This window comes from Durio zibethinus, chromosome 2, assembly GCF_047325235.1.
Source record: "Durio zibethinus cultivar Kanyao isolate XHJ-2024 chromosome 2, ASM4732523v1, whole genome shotgun sequence".
Taxonomy (NCBI): Eukaryota; Viridiplantae; Streptophyta; class Magnoliopsida; order Malvales; family Malvaceae; genus Durio; species Durio zibethinus.
This window is the reverse complement of record NC_143163.1, coordinates 31980931-31999194: the sequence shown is the minus strand read 5'-3', so window position 1 is coordinate 31999194 and position 18264 is coordinate 31980931. Positions and strand designations below refer to the sequence as shown.

The 18264-nt window shown below is 29.1% G+C and overlaps 1 protein-coding gene across 4 annotated transcripts; it reads left to right on the top strand.

The window, feature by feature from the left end:
- The first annotated feature begins 14595 nt into the window (after positions 1-14595).
- LOC111317862 (uncharacterized) lies at positions 14596-17603 on the top strand. 4 transcript variants are annotated; one of them, XM_089751678.1, is made up of 3 exons: positions 14605-14907; positions 15081-15199; positions 17199-17603. In XM_089751678.1, the coding sequence occupies exons 1-3, from the start codon at positions 14738-14740 to the stop codon at positions 17213-17215; spliced, it is 306 nt and encodes a 101-aa protein (XP_089607804.1). In that variant the 5' UTR covers positions 14605-14737; the 3' UTR covers positions 17216-17603. The 4 variants fall into 4 exon arrangements, with proteins under 4 accessions (XP_089607812.1, XP_089607804.1, XP_022776082.2 ...); XM_022920347.2 differs by having other exon boundaries at positions 14606-14907; positions 17210-17603; XM_022920346.2 differs by having other exon boundaries at positions 14611-14907; positions 17241-17603.
- Positions 17604-18264: the final 661 nt, after the last annotated feature.

Genomic DNA, 18264 nt, shown 5'->3' with positions numbered 1-18264 from the left:
ATCTTACATTTATTTGACCTGTTTCTTTTTATCCTACCGTACCATTAGTAATGGCTAATTTTTTTTTTTCCTTTTGTGTACAGCACTCCTTTGATAATCGTAGATGGCCATTGAAGCTTTAACAAAACCTTTGTCCATTCTCACCCACATTTTAACAAGCCAATTTAATGTTCAAGGAACTGAAAATGATAAATTTGAAGATTTATATATTTATATAGTATTTATTTTATATTAAATATTAATAAAATATAAAAATTAACATATCATAATTTATATTAATGTATTAAATACAAAATATTTTTATTTTTATTAAAATTTTAAAATATATTATTATTTTATATTATTTTTATATCACAATATTACATTTAAAACTGTCAAATTTATTTTTGGGAGCCTTGCCTAATATAAATTGATCTTTGTGAAAACTTATTCATATTTCTTTAAAGAAGAGAAAGGAAAATATAGAGAATGGAGAAGTCATTGATACAAAAAGTAAACAAAGCATAAAACAAAAAGGTTATCCAACAAACGCATCCAAATCTCCGTTTTTAGTGGGATATCTATACATAATATAAAAGCAATCTCACAATCAAAACAGTAAAAATGTATTCAATTGATATTTCAATTAAGTGATACATATCGCCAAACAATTGATTCCTCTATTAATTAATAACATAACATATTATTAAACGTGTCTTCATTTATTATAGTTGAAAATTTTAAAAATTGAGTCTTTAATGATTTAATAAAGCTGTTGGCTTTCCCAACATTTCGTGTGTTCAATAATAAAAGAACTCGTGAATTAACTATACACGGCTTGAGGAGAGTTTCAAATCAATCAAATTTCAAAAAGCAAAAAGATGGTCTTCCATTTTTTGTGTCCCATCTACCAAATTTCGCTATCCTTTAAAGCAATAGTAAGAGTCAGAATTTGGAGTGAAATTTAAGCTTCAAGGTAATAGTCATCTTATCATCAATGGAGCAAAAACTCAAAAAAAAAAAAAAAAAAAGAGCTGAAAACACACTGATTAGCCTCGGAGAGAGAGAGATAAATGGTAACAAATTGGTAGCCGCCAGCCAACCTGCTTCTGATGGAAGGAGAATGGTTTGCTGACATGGTATATTATTTGTTTGAAGTTCCTTGTACAAATAATGAAACGGGAGTCCACACTCTACACTGCAAACATTGAAAAGCAATGTTTCCTTATCAAAATTAAAAAAAAAAAAAAGAAAAAAGAAAATTTCCGTGTTATATATATATATATATATAATTAATTCCACGCTGTAATTTATCCTCATACGATAAAATCCGGAGTCCGATCAAATAATATGACAAGAGGAACTGTTACATGCGCTCTTTAAAAAAGCTTAAGGTGATTATTTCTAATGTGGCAGTGGAAACATTAATCAGTACTTTTTCCCCAAGTTTTCTTTTCAAATTTACGTCCTTTTTTTTTTTTTTTTTAAATTCCTTGGTAATATTTTTTTAAAAAAATTTTGTTTTCACTAGAGAGCTAGCTCCCCTTTGGTAATTTTCGAGTTGTTCTTAATTATTTTTATTTCTTTTTTCTTCTTCCTTTCATTATCATTTTTTCAATATTAATTTAAATAATTATAAGCTAAAAAAAGGAAGAAATTAATTATGTATTTTACAAGTTTTGAACATATATCTAAAGTGATTTTTTTAAAGAGATTTTTGTTTATTTATTTATTTGGACTAATTAAAGCTAAATGATTAATTGAGCTAGCTTTTAGATCACATGGATGCCTGCAGCATCCCACTTCATCAACTTTTAGAAGTCATAATTAAGGGGAAGGTCTAGGAAAAGGTTAGGCATCATCGGGCATAGAGCATGAGATTTGATGATGAGCAAGTTATATGACAATGCTGACATTTACCTAATGTTGTCTCTTCCGGGGCCATTGTCAACTAATGTTTTCTAGGATGCGAATATTGATCTCTTCTCCGTTCATCAAAACCAGCACTTTTGGTCAAAATAAAAACAACCCTTCCTTTTTCTTAAGCATCCGAAGATTGTCTAGGGTTCCTAAGCAACTCATTATATATTGGTCGATAAATATCTTCTATCCATCTCAAAATTAAAGAAGTGAGAGTCTGACTTTTTTATTTTTTTGTTCAGAGAAGAGTACAGCCCTTAAAGGGAGAAAAAGAAGGAGATTCTGGTTCGAAATGAAGATTTCGTAAAGCCTCTTTAACCACTAAACTAAGAGATAAATCACAATATGAGTCTGACTTTGAAATAGCAATAATGGGCTTACTGTGTTTTCTAACAAATCCTATTTTGAGTCATTTTGAAGACAAAGACAAATAGATTCAAATGGAAATTACTTACTGAAAAAGTATTAGCTATTTATAGAAGAACATTTCAAAATCGTAAAACAAGTTTCTCAAGACATCACATTGATCAAACCACTACACAAAGCTGGAAATTAATGTTTAAGATCCCAGAGTCACCATCAAAATTTGTAAGCTACAGCCTATATGACAATAATTTGAAAGAAAATTTAGCTGATCTTATCTTCTTAGTGTGCATGCTTGACAATGCAAGGCATTTCTTGGGACTGTGGCCAACAGCTATATGTTGCTTTGAAACCAATTTCCCAATAAACCGGATAAAAAGGCCCCTGAATCTGGAATCCATCAAGTAAAGTTGTTCGCCATTTGGTTTATTTCAGGCAGCAAATGATTAGCTAAACATGCCTTATCTCCTTCTGCAGCAGAAGCCTCAGCAGTAATGGTCACAAAAGGATCCTTAAGCCTTTTGTCTTGCCTGCCAGCTGCTGCCGCTTATCTGCAGTTATCAGTCAAAATATAATGCCTTTTAGGGTGGGGAATTAAGTTCCACATGTGAGATCATTATCATCTAGAGGTGCAAATGATACATGAGTGTTTTTTATTTTTTTAAATTTGATTCAAATAAAATTTAAATTTGATTTGATCATCATCGAATAGCTTAACTTATCAAATAAATCGAGTTTAAATATTCTAATGTCGGACTCGAGTAATTTGCATACCTATTCGAGTTTTTATATTTCAATATATATATTTTTATTAATTAAAAATTATTATTTTACTTTTATATACATAAATTCAAGTTAAAATTCAAACATAAATAATTGAGTTCTTAGTTACGTATGAGAATTAAGTTTGTTTTTATTTGGTAAATGAATCTGATCAACCAAATTTGAATAACTTGATTTTTATCTAGAGTCAACTTGAATTTAAAAATTAAAACTTGATCGAGATTGAACTAAAATTGAAGTCAAATTCAAACTCAAATTTTTTCTTATATCAATTCGACCTAGTTTGTTTATGCCTTTAATACTTGCCTAGGTTGGGCTTATTTCTCGTTTAATATAGTAAGAACAAACAACAAAATTTCATTAACAAAAAAAAAAGTAACATCAATGCTTCTCTTGTTACGAAGTATGCAAAACTGCATAGGTGAAAATATAAGCTAATTTTCAAATCTCATGCATGGAAAAATGCAACATCAAATGATTAACTAATATAACATGCTTATTAGGACTAATGACATCATTATTGTAGATACCAAATTTTGTTCGAAACATTTTAACGCGGTTGATTAGAGCTCGTTTTTGGAACATAAGCTAGAACCATTAATTTGGGCCCATTACACGGTTCATTATAAGGGCCCATTACGTAGTTTATTTTAAAAGTCAGTTAGTGACTTACAAAATGGCTCATTATATAACCTATTTTAAAGGCCCATCTAAGATCCAATGTGAGGCCCACAATGCAATCTTTTTAAAGGCCTTTTACATAGCCCATTTAAAGCCTAATAACCCATTAAAAAATGGCTTGAAAATGGGAGGCCAATTTAGCCTCAACATAATACATTCAATGGCCCATAAGAAAGTATAGATTGGCCAACTTCTTGACCGACCTAAATATAGCCTTTATTGAAAAGCTCAGTTGGTTCTTTATAAGAAAACAAAAGCACTTTGCATATAACTAATTTGCATGGAAAGAGGAAGCTTGAAACAAACCAAGGAAAACTTGTATTTCTTTTACGTGAGCACGTAGGCATGCTTGTGTTAGGAAGACAATCAGTTTAAAACAAGCTGAAATTGCAATTGAAAAAAAAAACAATAAGGTTAGTGTGTGGCTGGCAAAAACAACCAATAATGGTAGTAAAAAAATGCAAAAATGAAAAGAAGTATTGGGCTATTTTGGCTGCTATAAGAAGAAAGGGTTGGTTTGATTTAAAAAGAGGAGAAGAGAACCAAGAAAAGGGGGAAACTTTTAAAATAAAAAGAAAAAGAAATGAGTTCTCTAAAAACTAAAAATGAAGAAAAAAATGAAAAGAGATGAAGAAGGCCTTCTAGTCTTGAAGAGTTTAAATAGGGAAGCTGCCAGGGAAGAAAGAACATCTGAAAAAAGAAAAGAAATAAAAAAAAAAACTGAGAGAAGGAGTTGAAAAACACAAACAGAAAGAGAGGGAAGTCTCGAAAGGTTTGGGATAAAAAAAAAACAAAAACAAAAAAAAAAGAGAAAAAGTTGTCAGCTCTTGAAAATTCATAAAAAAAAAAAAAGAAAACGAAAGAACTTTGCCAAAGGGAAGGAAGCAATTGGTAAGAAACTTATTAAGAAGGTAGCATTCTTACTCTTTTTGGCTAGCTTTCTTGTATGAAAATCTGTTGCATTTCCATTTAAAGCTTAAAGTATAAGACATATATTTACTATTTCATATAAGGCTCACTCATGTCCCATACAAGAGTAAAAAAGATTAAATAGACATTGAACATCTTAAATGAAATAGGTAATATCTTTAAAAACAGAAAAAAAAAAAACCCGAGACAAAAAAGGGTGAGTTTGTCGTATGACGAAAATATTTCAGCTGGTTTTTGTCCTTTGATACACCATGATCCAATTATTGGTTTTACCACATAAAAATGCCATATTTTTCTGCTAAAAAGGAAAACCTTTCGAAGACATGAGATAAAAACAAGTTTTTAATCAGTATAAAATATAATAATATATAGATTCGTGAATCTACTGCTAGATATTGATTAGATGAGTCATCATTAATCTTTTTTGTTTAGGTGTGATTGGTCACCTAATCGAATTTAATTTACGAAACCAGATTTTAAGTCTGAAAGTGAGATTCTGCATGAAAAAAATTATAACACCCTCACAACGCCCATCAAAAAATGATATCAGTTTGATTCCAAATTATCTAAACCTTAAAAAATGTTTATGCTTTTACCAAAATATTAAATATTGAAAATTAGTCTTAAAATTATCCCAATAATTTGATAGCAAGTTAAGATAATTCTCTCACCTCATAAGTATTCATGTGGATAGTGTCTCACACTGAAAAGGCTCCGTCGTTAGATTTATTAATTTTTTTAATTAAAAAAATCAATAAAGTCTCCCAATAGTTTGGTAAGACTTACTTTGAGGTAGATTTTTCAATAGTTTTGTGAGATTTCATTGTAAAAAGATTTGTAAAAATTTTAAGGATTTGGTTAAGTCTCCCAATGATTTAGTAAGATTTAATTTAGAAAGCAATCGTCCAATCGTTTGGAGGATAAAAACATTTTTGTTATTTGAAAACTAATTTATGAAATTTCTCAATAGTTTGATGGATTCCATAAATTTATTTGAAAAATATTTTTTTATTATTTATTTTTGTCTTTTAAACTTATTTGAAAATGTTCATTTTATTTTATTTTTTTGTTTTCCAAAAAGAAAAGATTCCTTTTTTTTACAATAGATATTGAATTACTAAATGCAAATAAATAAATAAATAAAAACCAATAAAATAAAATAAAAACTTAAAATAATGAAATTAAAATTAAAAAATAAAATAAAAATGAAAAAAGAAAAACTTGCAATTGGGTCAGTTAGCACGTGGGTTGGCATACAGGTCGTCGGGCAAACGTGTAGGTTTGGACTCCAAAACGGTATCATTTTGGAGTGAGTATAAAAGTCACACTCTCAGTTTTTTCCTCAGAAGTTCCCTGCCTTTTCTCTCTCTAGACCATAACCCTTTGACCTTTTTCTAAAAAGAACCTTAAGAATGCTGTTGAAAACTAGGACATTTTTATCGATTTTTGAAAAGCTTGCCAGAAACCCATCGAAAAATTCGAATCTCACCAAAAAATTCATCAAAAAATTCAAAGTTCATCATTCAAACCCAGATTTTTTCAGATAAACCTAGAAACTTTAGGATTTTTTAGATTTCTTCAAAATTTTTCCAAAAACTTAATCCCAAACCTAGAAACTTGAATCCTAACCCAAAAACTTAAAATCAAACCTCGAAAATCCAAATCCAAAATTTTAGAATAAAAAATCTCAACAACCGAAACTCACCCTTAAAAATTTTCCAAAGTTTTCCTTCCCCCCTATAGTTAATTCTTTGTGTTCTCTAAAAAATGTCCAATTTATAACCACCCTTAAGATAGATTTTAGGAAACAGATATAACCAATCTTAGGCTTGAATCATGAGATTGGATTCTACCCGAACCTCAATTTAGATCTAGTTTCTTTGCTGATTTTTTGGATTGATCTAAAAATCCTCTGATTATGAGTTAAAGCCTTTGACTGTTAGAGATTGGATTCCTTTGATTCAGGAAATTCAATTCTTTAATTATCTTAATCGATTAGCAGTTAAGGAAAAAAGAAGAAAAATAAAAATAAAAATAAAAATATATAATACAATACCATATAATAATAATAGTAATATAAAATATAATACAATATTATATTATAGTACTAATAATAATAATAATAATATACTATAATAAAATATAATATAAAAATAATACTAATAATAAAAATCGATCCAATTGATCTCGAACATAGATAAGTGTCTACACAAAACATCAAAGTTTTTAAGTTTGAGCTTGCTTTTTAGTTAATTTGGTTGATAGTATGTTAAAGACTTTGTGTGGCAATCTTTTTTGAAGTATCAATCTAAAAAATGATGAAAGAAAGTGTCTTTCTTCTTTTTAAAGACTGAAAATAACTTGGAAGGAAAAATGGGAAGATGGAACTCAGGTTGAGTTTTGGTTCTAGTCTCTGTGTTTAAAGAAAAAAAAAATAGCCTTTCTCCTATTTTTGCATTATAACTAGGTATCATTGAACTGGAGGTCTCAATTATGAAACCAAAAAAAGAAGGTTGAAATAATAGTTTTTTTTTAAGCTTCATTTCATATTGCCCAGGAACACTCCTTGTAATAGCAACCTTAGGTTCCACCTTCTCTAAGTGAACAATGGGTTGGGTTCTTGTATTCTTTTGGCATGGAAGCTTAGGGCTTCCACCTGTTACATAGTTGCAGGATTAATGATGTTGTTTGTTATGACAGAAAAAGTGTAAAGTTTAGATGTTCAATGGTTTTCTTTGAAAAAAAAGAAAAAGATTTCCTCTAGGTGAATACTAGACCTTTTAATGGGAACAAAAGAATATTCATTGGGGTTCAAGGATAAAATAAAAACTATTTTTTCTTTTTCCTATAAAAACTTGAAAACTTTTCGAAACAAAGATGAAAGGTAAAAAAGAAGGAAAAAAACCCAAAATTTTGAACATTTACCCTTTTCATGAAACAATTGTTTGTGAATAAACTACCTCTTTTTTAGTTGTTGTTCGGTTTAGCTAGTAATGGGGTTGGCACACCCAGTTCCTAGTTTTTTTCCTTTCTTTGGTTGTCTACAAGTTTTAGATTTCATGGCTGGTCATTTCAGTTTCTAATATTTTTGAGATTGAAGGGGATTTCATGATGGAAGAAATGCCTATAACCTCGTGTTAATATCAAAAGCCATAGTTAAAGCCTGTAGTCTTCATGGATTGCCATGTAGAATGGACCTTTTTCTTTTTCTCATTATTCCAATAATTAAATAAGTAATAGAGACAATAAAGGTTTAATAAAACAATTGCTTTATCATGATAGATGGATGTGACGGTTGTTTTGTCTTAATTGGGATATTTCTTCCTCTAATCAAGAAACTAAATCTTAAAATTTGAGGCCATATAATTATTTGTTAATAAACTTTATTTTAATACATGCCACCTACATCCCATGCATTATTTTCTATTAATTGCAATTTAAATTTTATGATTGCTTGTCTATTGATTGAGTTTTTATATTTTATATAATAATAATAATAATAATAATAATAATAATAATATTGATGATGACGATAATGATGAAGTGAAAATCTCTGAAAATAAAATTTTAAAAAAATTTAAATAGTAATTCTTTAAAGTGCTTAAGTGAGAATATTTTTTTAAAATATTATCAAAGTAATAGAGTATTTTAAAAAATATTAAATATAAAAAATTATTTATTTATTTAATTTCTTAAAATTATATTTATAATTAAATAATATTTTTAATCTAACATAAAATAATGAAATTTATAATTAAATGATGTTTTAAAGCTTCAATTTGCCTACTACATCTGTTTTACTCTACTATATGGTCATGGTTTGTAGAAAAATTTTCCATTCATGTATGTTTGCTAGTAAAAATAGTGAAATGGTGGTCTTTAAAAAAAATAATAATAAGTACACATGAAAGCCATGGTGTAGGGACCATGATGGCAAAGTAATTGAATTATGTATTTCCCGTTTGCCCTGACATGAGGAGAATAGAAAATAGAATAGAAAATAGGGGAGAAAAAAAAGAGGAGTAGAGTGGTAATCTAGAAAGTCCTTTTAATTGAAATTTTGTGATAAATAAAATTTTATAAAATACATAAGGCTTAAAGTTTGTTCTCAATAAGATTTAGTTTCATGTGTGTTTAATCTTAATTATACTTATATATATTTATACTGTTTAAGTTTAATTACAAGTTTAATTCTATACTTTATTAAATTCTTTATTGTTTGGATTCTTATGCTCATTTTAATTTAATCTTTCATATTTTACTTTATGTTTGACATATTTTGGTTTTCATACACTTTAAATTTATGCATAATAATAATAATTGTAGATACATCAATCTGTCCAGGGGTCTACATTTGATTTTTGTACAAAAAGAAAAATTTTTTAAAAATGAAAAGATTGGAAAAAATAAAAAAAAAATAGGAAGAGTTTAAGTGAGATTGAAATTAGGAGTTTAGGTGAGATTAAAAGTTGAAATTAAAACTTAGAAAGGACTAAAAATCTTTTTTAGTTTAGGGCTCTCGAATTACAGTCTATAAATACACAGACAGACAAAATAAATAGAGAAAAAAACACTCATAAGGAAGAAAAACATAAAAAATAAAAAAGAAAAAGTCAGAAAACATATTCCCTAATCGGATTTATAGAGTTTCATATTCATATAAATATCAATATCCTCTTTGTAGGGATGTTGCTTTTCAATACTTGAACACATCACTTGATATGGTGAGGAAATTGCTTGAAGCTTTGATGGGAAATCTTGGAGTGGAACTGGCTGACTCAAAGATTGATGCATTCATTGGAAATAAGATGGTTAATATGAACTATTATCCAACATGTCCTAATCCTGAGCTCACAGTTGGTGTAGGATGCCATTCTGACATAGGTACTCTCACAATCTTATTATAAGATGGGATTGGTGGTTTGTACGTAAAAGTCCCAAAAGATGTAGACATGGAAGAGAAAGGAGAGTGGGTCGAGACAAAAAGCTGTAAAAAAATTTTTTTTGAAGATTTTTGGGTTTAAAAAACAAAAGGGGTTTTTTTTTTTTTGAAAAAATTTGAAAAATCCTAGATTTTTGAAAAATTTTTAGTTTTCAGTGAATTTTTTTATGGAATTATCAGAATTCGGTAGAAGATTATGGCATTGGTTGATTTTTTTGACAACCGTCTGGCGACCCAACCCAAATTCTGACGAAATTTTAAGAATTCGATGAAAGATTTAATCGGAGTTCATCAGGATAGAGAGAGAAAAAAAGAAAAGAATGGGGTAGAGAGAGAAAAGAAAAATGGGATCTGAGAAAAAAAACTGAGACTTAGCCATTTATAGCCTTGTCAAAATGACATTGTTTTGGCGTTTAAGAAGATCCAGGATCCGTGTATTTTACAACTGAACGACCCGACCCGATGGCTTGACCCGCTTTAACCCGTTTCTTGACGTTTCACCTTAGCTGATGCTGAGCCGTTGAGCCGAGTCGCGTAACAAGCCAACTAGCCGATTATGTCTTTAAAGCTACGCCAAATTCTTAACCGAGCCTCGCCAAAGGTTTTTTTTTTCTTTTCCATTTAGTTTTATTATTTATTAATTAATTAATATTATTTTTTCTTATTTATTTATTGACTAAATTAAAAAAAAGTTATTTATTTAATTAAACATCCTTTAATTTTTAATGATTTCTTTAAAATGAAAATTTGAAAAAAAATATTTTTGAAGGAAAGTTGAATGTATCAATTTCTCTTAAAAATAAAAATTTTCAAAAAATACTTTTGAGAGAAAGTTGAAAGTATCAATTTCCTTTTAAAATAAAAATTTTTAAAAAATATTTTAAAGGAAAAATTGAAAATATCAATTTTTCTTGAAAATAAAATTTTTAAAAAAGCATTTCTTGAGGAAAAATTAGAAGTACCAATTTTTCTTAAAAATAAAATTTAAAAAAAAATATTTTTAAAGAAAAGTTGAAAGTATTAATTTTTCTTGTATAAAAGTGAGTCTTTTCTTATAAAACAACAAAAAAGATCTATATCAAAAGTTGAATCATGATTCCTGTTATCTTTTTCTTTCTTTGAAAAATTTTTAATGTTAAATAATCTAACGATGAAGCCTCTGCAAGAGAAACAATAATTTTCTTGTATACTCTTGAGGTGAGAAAACTTTCTTAATTTTTTGCCAAAAGTATTGGAGTCAATTAAGGATAATTTTCAATAATTAATTACTTGATAATTTTTAAGGCTTATTGGATAATTAATTGCAGTACCATCTTTCGATGGGCGTTGTAAGGGTGCTATAACCTTCCTCACTTGTAACTGAACTTCCAAACCTTATTCTGGTTAATAGACCTAAACATATTCTTTTAAGGACCCTTAGTTAAGATTAAGTGTTCATTGAAAGGATAGATTCTTTAGGTGACCAATCACACCTAAATAAAAAAGATTGGTGGTGACTCTTTAAGTCAATATCTAGTGATAGGTTCCCAGATCTAAACGTTATGCCAATTATGACAATAATAATAATAAAATTTCTAATGATGGGATTATAGGAAATTCTAATAGTGATTTCTGATAATTTCTTAGATGAGAAAATATTTCTAAAAATTAACAAAGTATTGAAATATTTAAAAATTCTTTTCAATACAAAGGTCTTTATTTTTTCTTTAATTTGAACAATTTTTTTTAAAAAAGTAAAAAATATAAATATATAAATTATTTATCAGATTATGTATTTTTTAGGAAATAAATTTATAGATAATTATATTATTACATAACTTTTAAAGATTAATAATTATAAAAGTAAATAAAAAATCTTCGAGAATGAGATCATAAAAAAGTTCAAGCAGCGATTATGTAGGAATCTCTAAAATAAAATTTATTTAAAATACGGTCAATATATTGGAGTATTTAGAATAATTTTCGATAAAGATTTTTCATCTATTTTTAATAAATAGAATAAGAAATGAATTTTTTAAATATTATCAAGATTAAGTTATAATTATCATATTTTATTACATGCATTATAAATATTGAATATAAATATGAACCACCGAGAATAGAATTTTTAAGAATTTCGAGTAATGATTCTTAAAGATTTCTTAAGTGAGATAATTCATCTTATATTACCAGAGTATTAGAATATTTTTATGAGTTTTTTAATATGTAAGGTTTTTATTTATTTTTAAAGTAAATAAATAAAAATAAAAATATGTTTTTACTACAATAAAGAAAATAAAGAAAATTAATTTTAAATATCAAAATTAAGACCATTTTAATCATAATTAAATGATAACACATAATTAATTGATACCGTTTTAAACGGATGCTGTAGGGTGTTAATCATTTCTCACGCATAATCAACTTTCGAACTCAAACTGTTTTTGCAGACCTAAAAAATTATCTTTTTGATAAAGTTTTAAATAATTTTAAAATTTTTATTAAAAAAATAAATTTTAATAGGTGACCAATCACATTCAATTTAAAAAAATTAATAATAATTTTTTATTTTATTTTTAAATTCGTTACAACAATGACATGAAGATGTTAAGACAAATTGTCAAATTAGGGATCTATTCTTTTAAGCTATTCTCAATATGAAGAGTTTGCTTTATCCGGAGTGAAGAGGAACCTTGTAGAACCCTGTTCATTAAAGTTTTTATTTGGTTAAGATTAACACACACACTCTCTAATCAAACTGATCCAATGGAAATGTGAAAAACTTATAATTAAATAAATTGCTTTAATTTAATTGGGCTTATCTGCATATTTTTCTTAGTTCTTGGGATTAAATTTGCCAACCCATTTTATATACAAAAAATTCAATTAATGACACCTACATTTACAAAAGTGTATAAGAAAGTCCTTTTCCTCAATTTGTCAAGATTGAATCTGTTCTATTTATGAACGCCGAGACCTCAAGCACCAGTAAAATGGCGCCAATTAAACTTTATTCTATCTGAAATCCTCAACAACTTAGTGCACGATTGGATTAAGTGATGTCATGGCTAATTATAATCCGCTCTAATCTGAATGGGAGAATGTTAAACTAAAAGCTGAAATTAGTTATTAGGACCGAGCAATTTTCTTTCAATGTCTCTGACAAGTGCTCCGGTAGGATTCAAAACTTTTATTCTGGATTTAACGTTTTAGCCTACTCTTTGGCTCAAATCATAAGAAGATAACTTGCGAAGGCAAAACCTTTTGAGTCTTTAACAAATGGTTTATTGCAGGCAGATGTAAACTTGCAAATGGTTGTTTAGCCTTATTTCATTAATAGGTTGCTTTTTCTACAGGGAAAAGGAGAGTTTTGGATAAAAGTTATCTTCGTCATGTATTGGATTTCAATGAAATAAAACTAGGTTGTCCTTTTACTGAAGTTGCTTTGGTTGTGTCTTTTTTTCAGCTTGGGACACGGGCCAGAACCAGCAGGGAAGCTAACAGGAACAGAAACTGGGAGTCTCCCACCCAATTAAACGTGGACCACTCGATTACCAAGCGGTGCAAGTCCCATCTTTTGTTTGCCCTGGAACATTTGCATTTTCCAGTAAATGTAGTTCGAAGTTGAATTCATGATGTGGTCTTGAATTATATAAAGCAAATCCTACATATATATTCACAAAACAACTTATCTCGTGTTGTCCAAAATCGAATTTTAAATCATGTAAAATTCCAGGTTCATGCTTTCCATGACATGTCTGCATGCATCCAGCAGCCGTATAAATCATGTAAGATAAGAGTCCCTCGTTTCCAGTACATGTTCGTATCCTAATATATGTGCACATCTGATCGAATTGCGGGATCTATGATATTAATAACCTGAATGAGGCGCAAAGGAGACGATTATGGCTTTTAGCATTATTTTGTTGTCAGATTATAACTTACAAAATGTGCATGAATTCTTCATTGACAAATACCTCTTCTTGGTTGTCAAAACCATTATTTATTAGGTCTTGCTAGTTATGAGGTCGACTATTGTTGACCGGTCCATTCACATTCACGTAGAAACATATGAGATACAAATTATTATATTATAATCACTTAATCATAATTTAAAATTATGTAGAATTCATAAAAGTTATGTATTGAATCTATATTTGTATGGGATGAATTCTTATATAATTTATTCGTGATTGAATAATTATAAAATCAAAATAATTATAGGATTGTAATAAAAAAAAAATTAAAGGTAAAATGCTATCATTCGCATGCAACTCCAAGAGAATGGATAGGAAAATTCAAACAAATTGCACCAAGTTCATGGGCAAGTGTAGCTTTAACTTAAGACTTTAAAAAAAATTAGGGATGAACCCAAAACTCAGGCCGTAAAAATCGACATCCTGGGTTCGTGAATGGTCTCATTACTTGGTTGATTTGGTATGACAAATTTTATTCAGTTTCCGTACAATATTATATGACATTTGGAACGTTTCAGTAATAAAATCTATACTTATATACCATTCTAAAAAAGTTCTATATCTAGACTTATATCATAGTCTTACTTTAAAGTATGTGAAAATATTTTACTATTTTCCTTTTAATTAAATTTTAATGGAATAAAAATTAAATTTAGCACTCTACTAAATTAAGAGCTCCATATTTATCCTTATTTTTTTTTTTACAACGTTATCATTCTATCTTGACTTTTATGTAATTTAACTATTATTTGGATGAAAAAAGATAAAATATTAAAATATATTTTTGTTCAAATAGTCAATTAGGGATAATCTCAATAATTAATAATTATTTTTTAGAAAAATGTAATCATTTCTATTTTGATCCTTTTATGAAAAAATATTAAAAACAGAGACGATTGGATAAGAACAAAACAGAAATGGTAGGATCATGCATTAGGTTCCATATTTGTGATATTCTTTCCACATTAGACTATCACCTTATTCAATTTGTACAAGTTAATTAAATATATATATATATATACACTAAAACCCAAAAGCAATAATCTGTTGCATTCTGTGGGCCGAGATCCAGCCCACAACCAGAAAGCCTTTCTTCGTAAAAAAGAAAACAAAACAAAACAAAAGGAAAATAAAAATTCCTGAGGTTTTAGGATTCAGGGTTCTTGGGAAGGACAAAGGAAACATGGCGGCTACTTGTCGAAGAAAAACCCTAAAGTTCTCTTGTGCTTCAGCCAAGACCATTTTGACCCATTCACCATCTTCAGCAGCTGCTAATAATAAGTTGGCTGGCCTTTTCTCTCCTAAGTCAACGCCTGCATCTCGATTCTCTCTCCGCAATCTCACTTCTTCCAGGTTTGCCTCCATCTTCAAAGTTACTGCTTCATTTCTTTGGTATAAAATAATCTGGGCTTTTACGCTTACCTTTTTTTATTGCTTCTAGTAATTATTTGAGATATCCTATATGGGAATTTATTGCTGTTTTGTTCTAAGTTCTGAGTAAGAATTGTTTGATGTGTCTCATTTAGGCTCCCAGTGGAATTAGGTGGTGCAGTAACTTTGACTCCAATGCATAGTGCTACAGCTTCTGCCTTGTTCACTTCATTGCTTTCTTTGCATAATCAAAGATGGGGGTGTCTGTCAGAAGGTAATTTTGCTGACTGTCCTGTTCTTATATTCTTCCTTAGTATATTGTAGGCGAGTTGCATTATAGCCGCGTATTAGTGTGCATATGTGTTTCTCATTGCTAAATATTATTATTTGTTCCTTTTTCATTTTGATTGAAGGAAGAACAACGAATATATGTGCTCTTCTTCTGTTTTCTGACTGTAGTTTACGCTTTATGGTTAAATATAGAATGTTAGAAAAATAATATTTTTTAGTAGGTATATATTTGCTTTTGCAGCTGTCAATAGTTGTGGTACATTGGCAGGAGAAGCCATTTGGGTTGATCATTATTGTGAATATTATTGTGTGTAGCACCTTCTTGTTATTGATTCTTCGGAGAAGACTGGGATTGTAGGTCAATGTATATTTCGCATTTTGTATTTGTGAAATTGTGGCTGAATTACTGAATGGTGAAATTTGGGGCTCAAGGGCTCTGTTCTTAAGGCAATCCTGTTCTGCAATTGAAATTGCCTAAGATTGAGTTATGATTGCTTTCTATAAACTCAATATATTTCTTCTGATATCCTGGTGAACTATTAGGGAGGGAAATGTAGAAAAGGTAAAAGAGCATGGTTGATAGGATTGAAGAAATATCAAGGAACCTTATGGCCTTATTTGCACTATTCCCTTTGAATGTAAGTTGGCCATGCTGAATGTACAGAGTTAGATTGACTGCGAGGCTTCTTTTTGGTTTGTCTTTCCTAGTCTGGGTTCCAGAATCTATTTGATTTGAGATCCATCTATTCTGATTGTTTTAGTTCTGTTGAGTCTGAAACCACTAACTCTATACCAATTTTTTATAGGTCACATTTAAGCAATATAGCTCAACCTTTGATTGTTAAGATGAGTAAAATTCTTGTGTCAACTATTTGGTGCTAGGAGTTAGCAATCTTCCTTTGCTGTATTCAAAGTAGTGTTGGCAACCATTTTAGTAGTTAAGAAGCCACCCTGATGTCTTTTGATGTTATTTTTTTCTGTTAGATTTCTTGCCTCTCCTTAGGGAGTGTTTGATAATGGAAGTTGATTGATATCATGATTTCACAACACTTTTTTTCCAATTATGTTTATGCCGGGCCTTATTTAGCTCTTCCAGATCCATATTTTTGCATTCTTTTTTTTTTTTTTTGATCATTCCTTTGTGGTTTCATTGTTTGCACTGTACTTTTAGAATGGGGTTCTGCAACACAGTTTTCAGTTCCTAGAGAAAAGAAAATTTTTTGGTTGTTTCAAAAAATAATAAGAGAATCAGAAATGAGCAGTAGGAGGAGCTGGAAGAAGATAATTCCAGACGCAGATTTTTTTCTGAGGAAACATAAATATATTAATGCTTGATTTCTGTATGTCCACACTTGACTCAAGTTGATTTTTATGATAAGTAAAATTAAAACGAATTCCTAGTTTAAGAATAGATTTTTGGACTAAATTTTTTTAGGAAAAAGTTTGGATTGGGATTGATTTGAAAAAAAATAAAAATAAAAAACAACTTGCTATTTTTAAACTTTTCAAAGTTTAAACTTGAACCCGTTGAAGTGGCTAATAGCATGTTGTTTTTAAACTTGAACCTTTTGCCAAAAGTTTCCATAAGCTCTTTAACTTTCCAAAGTTTATTTGAAGTTGTCAAGGCCCATTGAAACAATTTTGTAAAATCAACTTCTTGCATACATTTTATAATTTACTAGCTCTTATTTAATTTAGATAAAACTTGTGTTTTATCTTTATTTTGGTTTTACATACTTATAGTGTGTAAGAGACATCTTATCAGTTTTTGTTGTGAGCATTTTGAACTAGAATATAATGTCATAAAGTTTTTTTGGTTTTTTTGGTCAATGTTATAAAGTTAAACTCTTGAATGAACATGCTTTGGTATCTGACTACGGACCACTTAGGAAGTGTCTCTCTGTAATTACTTCCATGATGGCTTATGCATACCTTAACATGAGTGCCTGACTGCAGTGAGCCTGCATATTCATTTACTGTAGTGGGTCTGCAGGTCTAAGTTATTGATATGTTTGAGCTGGCAGGATTTGCAACTCCTCTGTAGCATTGCCTATGGACTTCCTGTTCTTGATGCTGCTTGGACCTTCATCTGCAGGAGGTTTTGTTTCTCAGCTTGTTCCCAATTGAGATTGAACATAATATTTGACTGTGAAAAGGGAGTCATATGTCATCTCTTGTCACCTTGTTCTCTAAGAAGATTTTGGTCTAATATTGTTATTGCCTTATGTTCATTGCATGTCCTAAGATATTGATAATTTTAGAAAGAGAGATTTATTGAATAGCTTGGCAATTTGGATCTTGTACTCTGGTTCAGTCATACTGTTGGTTTTACATTTTGAATGTAACATATTTTTTTATTCAGAAGTACCATTTATTTGGAATGAAAATTTTGAAATAAGTTTAATAACTAAGATATTTTATTCAAAGTTTTATTGAAGCCTTAGCTTTTGGTCCTTAAAAGCATATTTTCAGTTTTTAAGGAATCTGCAAATCCTGTTTGTACTTTTAATTTTTGGGTGGAGAAATTATTTTAAAATAAGGTATGTTTATAGGCCTAGTTATACATTTAGTATTCAAGGCGTTACTTTAGATTATAATGATAAACTCTATAAATTAAAATACTCATAAATATAAAATGGTGCTATCATTATGCAAAACATTATACATAACCTTAAAAATATGTTCTCTAATATAGCACAAAGTTTACAAATGATGCAAATACAATTAAGGTTATTATCCGATAGATGAAGCCTGAAGGATTGACTTTTTATACTATACATGCTTCCCCATCGCAAACACTCTCCGATTTCTCATAAGCCAATTTCTTCTTTTCTACTAAAATCATGCAGCCAACCAAAATTTAGTCGGGTTTAAAGTCCAAATTCATTTGTTTCCAGTTGATGTGTATATTTTATAAAACAATTTGAAGACAATATTAACACCGAAGTTATATAAGAATTCGCACCTATAAATAATAATAATGATAATATTGATGTATGAAAATCGGCTTTACTTGAAAAGACTTTGTTCAAGGTCAAGAACTATCAG

Coding starts and splice junctions, on each gene's coding strand:
- LOC111317862 (XM_022920346.2), top strand. CDS start 14,738: ATGGCGGCTACTTGTCGAAGAAAAACCCTAAAGTTCTCTTGTGCTTCA. Junction 14,908..15,080: donor CGCAATCTCACTTCTTCCAG/GTTTGCCTCCAT, acceptor TGTCTCATTTAG/GCTCCCAGTGGAATTAGGTG. Junction 15,200..17,240: donor ATGGGGGTGTCTGTCAGAAG/GTAATTTTGCTG, acceptor TTGAGCTGGCAG/GATTTGCAACTCCTCTGTAG.